At 42.9% G+C, this 9278-nt stretch overlaps 1 protein-coding gene across 3 annotated transcripts in view; it reads right to left on the reverse strand.

Moving 5' to 3' along the window:
* The window catches only part of ATP10B (ATPase phospholipid transporting 10B (putative)), a 396833-nt gene that overhangs the window by 67519 nt on the left and 320036 nt on the right, over positions 1–9278 (reverse strand). For all 3 annotated transcript variants that reach the window (XM_019506484.1, XM_019506483.1, XM_019506482.1), the window contains 2 exons: positions 6559–6644; positions 2910–3016 (listed from right to left, as the gene is read on the reverse strand). In XM_019506484.1, the coding sequence (XP_019362029.1) occupies positions 2910–3016; positions 6559–6644 (193 nt within the window). The remainder of the gene's footprint in view (positions 1–2909; positions 3017–6558; positions 6645–9278) is intronic.

Here is a 9278-nt window from a genome sequence, read left to right on the forward strand (position 1 = left end):
CATCAGCATTCATGAGCCACCTGGTACCTTGAGGTATGTAGAAAAAACATTTAAAGCTGTGTCTATGTCTGAATTGCCAAATCTTTCCAAATCTGCCTGAATTGATTTGGAGGGTTCTGATTCAATTCAGAGAGATTAAAGGGTCTCCCAATTCAATTAGGATTTGGAGATTTGGTCATCAAAATGGGCCGAATCTCTGGCGAATCGAATCAGGGATTGAGGCTTGGCACAACCCTAGTGGACAAGATATATCTTGACTATAGCAAGGCTTCTAATATGGTCTCCCACAACATTCATGCAAGCAAGCTAAGGAAGTATGGATTAGGTGAATGGTCTAAAAGGTAGATACAAAATTGGCTGGATCATTGGGCTCAGGGGATAGTTGCCAATGTTTTGATGTCTAGTTGGCAGCCGGTATCAAGTGGAGTGCCCCAGGGACTGGCCCTGGGGCTGGTTTTATTCAATATCTTCATCAATGACCTGGAAGATGGGATTGAGTGTACTCTTGGGAAGTTTGTGGATGACACCAAGCTGGGGGGAAGTAGTAGGTATACTGGAGGATAAGGCGAGGATTCAGAGAGACCTCAACAAATGAGTGATTGGACTAAAAGAAATCTCATAAGGTTCAACAAGGAGAAATGTAAAGTCCTGCACTTGGGACAGAACAACCCCATGCTCCTGTACAGGCTGGGAACTAAGTGGCTAAGCAGCAGCTCTGCAGAAAGGGACCTGGGGGTTACAGTGGACAATAAGCTGAATATGAGCCAGCAGTGTGCCCTTGTTTCAAAGAAGACTAACAGCATACTGGGCTGCATTAATAGGAGCACTGCTAGCAAATCGAGGGAAGTGATTGCTCTCTATTACTGGCAAGGACACATCTGGAGTACTGTGTCCAGTTTGAACTCCCCACTACAGGAAGGATGCAAACAAATTGAAGAGAATCCAGCAGAGGGCAACAAAAATGGTTAGGGGGCTGGGGCACATGACTTATAAGAAGAGGCTGAGGGAACTGGGCTCATTTTGTTTGGAGAAGAAAAGACTGACAGGATTTAATAGCAGTCTTCAGCTACCTGAAGGGTCATTACAAAGAGGATGGGGCTAGACTATTTTCAGTCATGGGGGATGACAGAACAAGGAGCAATGGTCTCGAGTTGCAGCAAGATAATTTAGGTTGGATATTAGGAAAAAACTCTCTCACTAAGAGGGTAGTAAAGCACTGGAACAGGTTACCCATAGACACTGGGGAATCTCCATCCTTGGAGGTTTATAAAACCCTGCTAGACAAAGTCTTGGCTGGGATGATACAGTTGGGGATGGTCCTATTTTGAGCAGGAGGTTGGACTAGATGAGCTCCTGAAGTCCCTTCCAACCCTAATTTTGTATGAGTCTATGGTTCTAATCTGCCAAATCCCTGACTCCTGGGGAGCCATGCAGGCCAGATGTGATGGCTCTTCAGGTTGCATTTGACCCATAAGCTGGTGGCTGAGCACCCCTGGTCTAACCCAAAGCTTCTGCAAAAAGACCTGCATGCACTTTACTCGTAGCACAACTGCCTCACATTTAGTCATTTACACAGACATGAAAAGTGCAGCCACTTGTGTCATGCAGGCTAAGCAATCATACTAAAAGACTGCTCTACAAGGCAGAAGCCTCTATTAAAAAGAAAGTTTAAGGGCTAATAGACTTATACAAATGGAAAATGTGCTATTATATAATGTGACTGCTAAGGGTGGCTCAGAAAAGGTTATGGATCATGATTGAAAGCTAAAGTATAATCAATGTCAATGAGTCCCAGAAATGAAACAAGTGCTGGCTCAGGTGAATCTAATTTTAGAAGAAAAAGGGAATCAACTTTTACATTGACATTAACAATTAGGCCTCAGCTGAAAAATCATATTGAAGACATGCTTGGGTCAAAGTCACTGTGATTCAAGAATGAACTTGAGACTGTAACCTTCATGATTAGTGGAGTAAGCAGTGAAGAGACCAGTGATGAGAAGAAATGTAAAGTCTGTACAAGTGGCCAGAGGACCATACTGAGAATTGACTGGACTAAACATGAAAAATTGGACTCTGGTTTCTAAAAGAAGAACTTCAGTGGGAATGGCTCCCTGATATTTTTTTTAAGTGACTTCTAGGAGGGAAGTAATGCAGTTTGGTAATCTGTGCTAGAAAAGAACGCAGTCCACCAACACAAAGAGAGCGAGCCAGAGACATAAATGAATAACTCAGGAGGTGAATGGTATCTCAAAAGGTCAGTAAGTCTGTGGGGGAAGCAGTTACTCTTCCTCTAGAGCTCAATTCTGATGCACCACCTTTTAGCTCAGAAAGAGCAGGCCTAACAGCACCTATACACCTATGCACCCTATGGTTTCTGCTACAGATCTGGGTACCAATGTCTTCACAGTTAGTATACATATTTGTATAAATAAAAGTTATTTCTCTATGTGGCCCTGCTTACTTGCCATTCTGAATTCAGACATGGGATATGGATTTTTGGTTCTTAACAAGCTTTCGGGCGCAATTACCCTTCTTCAGGCATAGGGAGTCTCTGCTGTTGTGAGACTCCAAGGAATGAGAGAAGCTAAGGATTGAGATGGGATATGGAACACAGCATTTTATCTTTTCTTCACTCTGTTTGGCAATTTGAGTAACTGCTGCAGGACATCAAAATTCAGCTAATACGTGGAATCATCTGACTACTTACTACTAGGCACCAGGGACTGAGTTGAATGATACAGCAGCTTTAGAAATAAATGCCAGTACCTTCATTTTAGCAAGCTACATTTTGCCTGTGGACTACTACTTCTTAAAGCAAAATGCAAAATTACGGTTCGGTGTTAGACTATACGTATTGACTTGAAGTTATCCAAAGAGAAACTTAGCTAGATGAAAAGTAATTTTTTTACCTGCATAGATAACAATTCCTATTGCAACCTCAGTGTTTCTGATTGTACATCCACGAAGCAAAAGGTTTTCGCTGCTAAAACCAACCTTTTTGCCATCAGGCTGCTCCCTGCAAGGAAGGAAAATAAATGATGCAATAGCCCTTTTTTGTTCTCATACAGATCTAATGTGTAATTATTTGTTCTTGAGATGGAATTCCAGAGTTGTAAGGACTGAAAAAAATATTTCTCTTTATTTGGCCCCAATCCAAACCCTGCATAAGGGGATGTGTCCAGAAGTCTGGGCACCTATTAAAACCAACTAGTATGGAGATATTGTCAAGATTGAAACCTTAGTTATTCATAGGACACATTTTTTGATTGTGTTCTTTGCCTGATAGATTTATTTTAGCATCTGTGAAGATAAGACAGTTATATAATTTAAACCAGGATTCAGATGGATTTATTGAGGAACGCTCACAGGTGTTCTCCTTCAGATTTAGGTTAACAGACTCAACATTAGCATTTAAGGACAATATTCACAGTTCTCATCTCAGGGAAGATCCACATGCAAGGCAAGAGTTTCACTATCACTAGACCCAGCATTATTCCCCTTCCCAGACCTGCAACTTAGGATCCCTTTTCATAGGACAAACCTGATTGCTAGTAAAGCCTTGATCTTTTTTCAGCAAGCAAATCATTAGGGAGCTGCTCCATCAATTTATTACCTGGCCCCTGACACTGAAGGCATCAGTATCTTTGCAAGTTTGATACACTCAAAATGAGGTTCCTTCCTGAGCTCATTCCCAAAGCCTGGACTTATGATGTGATGAGGTTGATTTTAACAGTGTGGCATGTATTGCAATCTTAAAAGTCAGGATCAAATGAGGTTTCCAAGTATTTGTGATTTTCATTTACTACTGCTGGATTTTAGCCTCAGTTGGCATGTCTAAACATACAATTAATGTCCCTGAATTTACTGTGTAGTAAATACAGGTGCATTAAACTGCTCCCAGGTATGCATCTACATGTGCATCTGCATTGGGAGCAAACTGAGCCTGACAAGAGTGTCTTAGTCCAGGGCTGGACTAAGTCCCTGCTCTACCCCTCTGCAGCAGCCAGAGAGAGCTCCAGGCTCCAGAAGCAGCTGCCTAGGTGCCAGCACCAGGCTCGAAGGGACACAGGGGGGCAGCCTTGGACTGAAAGAGAGCTCCAGGGGTAGCCCTGAGCTGGCAGGCGGGACAGGAGGGCAACTTCAGGTTAGCAGGGCAGGGGGCATGGGGGGCAGTCTTGGGTTGGCAGGGGCCTTGGGAAGTCAGGCTGGGGCTCTGGGTGGCAGTGTTGGGCAGCATGTGTCTGCTGGCATGAGGCATGGTGCCAGGTAGGCAGGCTCTACCTGGCAGGGCTCTTGGCGGTTGAAACTGGAATCTGGGGGGCTGCAGTGCCTGTCACATACCCCCAGCAGTGGGGCAGAGTGCCCAGGTGGCAGGCAGCAGCTGGGCAGGGCCCTGCAGGTCAGAGCCAGGATCCAGGGGGTTGCAGCACCCAGCACATGCCCCCAGCAGTGGGGTATGGTGCCCAGGGGATACACAGCAACTGGCAGAAGCCCTGGGGGGCATAGCTGGGGTCTGGGGGACTGTGTTGCCTGGCACATGTCTGCAGTGGTGGGACACAGTGCCCAGGGGTCATGCAGCAGCTGGCAGGGGCCTCTGGGGTCAGGTCAGAGGTCCTGGAGCCAGCATTGGCCAGCTGAAGACCTGCCCATTCCACATGGCTGAAGAAGCTGCCAGCCATGTGGCTTGGCACCAGGCAGGAGGCTGGGTACCTGCTGGTATGGCTGACCAGGTAAAACTGTGCCTGGTGTGTGCTGAGACGCATTAGTTTAAAGCACCATTTGCTCGTCGAACAAGCTTTAATTAAAGCACCTCTGCCACCAGTATGAAACAAGGGATGCTGAATACATGAGATACTGTGGGCATTTTAGTTAGAGTGGCTCCTGAGAGCTGCTTTAATTAAAATACCCCACCCCCCACCCCAGGGCATGGGTACAGGCACCCTTTGAGACCTTATTAGACTACATTTATATGATCAGACAAGCACATTGACTACCTCACATATGAAAATCTCTCTAAATGCCATATATTTTAATAAATGGAGCAATGAGAATATTTTAATATTCCCTGGAGAGAACAACTGTGTGCATCTCCCTTTCCTGTTCTACAAAAGGAAAGAATAAATTAGGGATAGTGAGCCTGATTCTTTTGAGAAGGAAGAGTTCCTTAGGGTGACATTCTTTATTGGACCAACTGCATAGTTGAGAGAGTTAGGGCCTTGTTTCACAGCAAACTTAAGGGGCTTCCGGAGCTTATAACCCCTGGATTGGCTGGACATTAACACCTTTAAGTGGCTTAAAGCACTAGTTATTTGGCTTAAAGTTATGCCACTCCAGGGCAGTATCCTGCAGTATCCCAGGATGCCATGGCCCCTCCTGAGTAAGCAGGGACGCTGGAGTGCAGTGGGGCCAGGCATGGTGCCTCAACCCATGGGCAGCTGGGTGGAATGAGTGCTGAAGCCCCAGAATGCTTGGTGGTCATGGTGCCTCCTGCCAGGTCTTGGACCAGCTCGTTGCTCCTGCTGTTGGTGGCACAGGGGGACGACCTCTGAAGAAAAAAAGGATCATACCCCTCAAATCTCAGGCAGTGCCTGGCAAGCCAGTTGAGGTATGGGTGATGAACTCCAAAGAAAAAAAGGATCAGGCCCCTTGGATATTAGGCCCAATCCCTTTTTCACCAGAGCTTGCCCCTGTGCCACCGCCAGCCAGCTGGGCACTGCCTTAGCTCTGAGGGACCCGATCCTTTTTTTCTCCAGAGCCCGCCCCTCTCTCCTGCCTCAGTCCAGGCTGCCAGCTGGCCAGGAACTGCCTAAGAAACTTTTTACATAGGCTTCCAGTCAAGCCTCTTGTGGCAAGTCACAGCTGTGCAGGTGAAGGACAGTCAGAGATGGCTTTTCGCCTTAAGGTGTGACTGCTCCACTAAGCTGAACAACACTAATCAAATTAATATTTGGGAAGCTTACAGCATAAAGTGTAACAAGGCCCTTAGACAAGCCCTCAAAAGCAAGATATTCTTCTTCATGTCTTCCTGATTCTTGCTTCACTTATTCTGGTTTACACTAGTAAATTTATACTTTTGCATTAGTATAACTGTTGACTTTTGTGGAATTACTGCAAGTGCAAAATCAAGCAAAATTAGTTCATTCATGATATCTTTCTTCCCTGTGGTCAGAAAAAAACAGAACCTTGCAGGAAAACAAAACAGCACTTGAAGGTCTCTGAACTCTGGGAGGGATATTGTAAACTTAAATCCAACCCAACTGGTTCATACAGTGTTGGGTTTGAGGCCAGTTTTAAAGGTTACTGGGCTTAAAGATATCTGAAAACTTCATGAAAACAACTCATGTCATATTGACATGTATTGAATCCAAGCCTGAAAATTAACCTTGATTTGGTCTCAGACCACAAACTCAAACTCCAGGTATGCTGGCCTTAGACATCTCAGCTCAAGTATATTGTGAAACAGTTTCTGCAACATACTTGGGGTTTTTTTAATGATACTTTTAAGTTCAGAGGTGATCTAATGACAATGATAGAAAGCTCATTATAGCAAATACTTACACATAACCTTTGAATTTATTGAGATCATTATTTGGCATCTCACAGACTATGGTATTTTGGAAAAATTCTGGATGAAACTCAGAGTTCTGCAAAAGAAAATACATTGCAGGGTTATTAGGGTGTCTAAAAACCCTTAAAAATATAAAATAAAAATGGCTAACTGCAGTCAAAGATTTCAAGATAACCAACACAGGCAAATCTTTACTTGGTAGGTCATACAATATTAAATCTAAAACAACAGTCTTGGCAACCCTATTACACTGCTAAAAAATAAAGAGCCCTGGGAAAGAGTGGGGAACAAGTTCCCTGCCTACACTGTACAGAGATGTCTAATTTTTATTTCTTAGTCCTCTATACAGTAAAAATGTTGTCCTTGGATTTCTACAGTACTCCCGTTGAATAGTGCATACATCAGAAAGGTACAAGTTGGCCTTAAGTTTGTTTGTAGGCTCTCAGAATTTGTTTTGATTTTCAATGAAACCTCAGAGTTAGAGTGATGTCTAAGTTTTATAGTGTGGGGCTTGGCATCAATGTCCCTGGGTTCCATTCTGAGTTCTTCTAGTGTTTTGGTATGTGACCTTGAGGTGGCTACTTAATATCACTTGAATAATTTAACTACCTACAAAGCAGTGAGGGCCATACTTACTACCCTCACATAAAATAAGAATAATACATGTTCACAAAAAATGCTGAGATACTTGGTTGAAAGTCCATTTGGACATTCTGCTTCTCCCTTCGGAATATCCCATTACTATCTTCTTGGTGCAACACACTGTCTTAATAAGGTCAGTTCATCTTTACACTTAATAGGCTTATACATTTTTAACACTGGTGCCTTTGTCATTTTGGGGCACCAGTCCTAATTCTGTTGATTGACCCTTTTAACAGATATCTAGCAGTGTGTTCACAAGACATATTTACAATGATCAGCAAGACATGCTAACTAGGAACAGCAGATATAAGTACAACCTCAGAAAAATCAGAATTCTGGCATGATGGATTAACTCAATTATTATTTGATTCATACACGTTTTACAGTTCATCCTCCTCTAAGTCCCCTTTACCTGAAATTAAAACATGGGAATTCAAAAAGCATTTAACTTAATCAAATCTGTAAAAATTATATTTAGCTTCAATTTAAATGGAATGCAATCCTTTAGCCATGAAACATACTTTCATAAGGAGGTAATTTTCAGCAACATACCAATATGGCATGAGCCAGATGGGGAAAAATATGAACTCTCTTCTGGCACAACAGTTTTTTCCTCTCATTTTCCATAACAGTCCTGGGTTACATTCCACAAGGGATATTATTATAGTTCCACATGGAACTAAGTTAATTCCCAGTAATGTGTTAATCCGTAGTAGAATTAACTGAAGAAAATGTTGGGTTGGATACAACTATCAGCCCTCATTTAAAATAGCTGTAAGAAATAGTTAAGCCCCTTTGGGCGCATCTACACAAGATCCTTAATGTGTGGTAGACTAATTCTACTGTGTATTAGCACGTCACAGCAAAAACCATGCTAATGCTCAGTAGAATCAGTCTACTGCATATTAAGTGTCACAAACAGATTGTGCACCTTTGCTACTGTGCATTAGCGGTGACTACTGTGCATTTATGTAGTACCTTATATTAGAGGTACTAAATTTAATGTGCAGTAGCAAAGGTGCATTCATGCACATGTAGATGTGACCTTTATGAAATAAAAACAGTCTCTAAACTGAATTTGGGCATATGTCATCATCCAAATCAAGAGCACTTCAAAAGTTAATCAGGAATTTGAATTATGCTGGTTGAAAGGGTTCACTGGGCATTGCTTATGGAGGAGTATGTGTTACTTCTCACATGCACATTAAGAGCTCAAAAACAGATGTAGAGAGGAAGCAGAGAGACAAAGGCTGTCTGAGAAGCACTGATGGAATAACCCTGATATAAAGCTAAAAACAGGCTTTTCAACTGCTTTCTGAAAAAAGGCTTGGAGTTGAGCAAAGACAGTTTCTCATATTGTTTGATTCCTTATGTCCGCAAGGAAAAAAGACTTTACACATTCCTTCTAAATAAAAACAATCAGATCAAAATGCCTATCACTGAGTTTTCCTCCTTACTGGAACAACATGCAATGGCCTGAATTTTTGATTACCTTTGGTGACTCTGCACTGCTGCCTGTGGCTTCGCACCCAGCCGCTCGCTATCTGCCCCCCACCCCCCGCCACTGCCAATGGCAGCTTTTTTGGAGCTGGGGTGTGTGGCATTGGGGTGGGGGCGGGGCCCAGCACTCTGCTCGGATTGGCTCTGGTTGCTGCTAATTCATCTGAAGTCTCCACTAAACTGAATGGGGAGGTGGGGGGAAGATGGATGAAACAGTTGCAACACCCACTGGGACTGCATTAAAAAAACGAAACCCCACTGGAAAGGAATTAAATTGATCAACTGTTGTGGCAGAAATAAACATTTGGAAATTTTTGCCCTAGTTGTTCCTATTTTTATACCTTAATTTAAATTTCCCTTTGCAATAACTAGAAAAAGATATGTGTAATTCAGAGAATAGTTTATATGTTTTTAATATTTTGCTCCATTTCCAATGATAGTTTCACTGAAGCAAGATTTTTCACTTTGGATGTGGCTAATTAAACTTATTCTTTCTATTTGATAACCATAACTAGTATGCTCAAAAAGTTATTTAAGAGTACGAATACAACGCTAACATTACTTCCTC

The sequence above is a fragment of the Gavialis gangeticus genome, unplaced genomic scaffold, assembly GCF_001723915.1.
Source record: "Gavialis gangeticus isolate Ggan-Ray unplaced genomic scaffold, GavGan_comp1, whole genome shotgun sequence".
NCBI classification, from domain to species: Eukaryota; Metazoa; Chordata; order Crocodylia; family Gavialidae; genus Gavialis; species Gavialis gangeticus.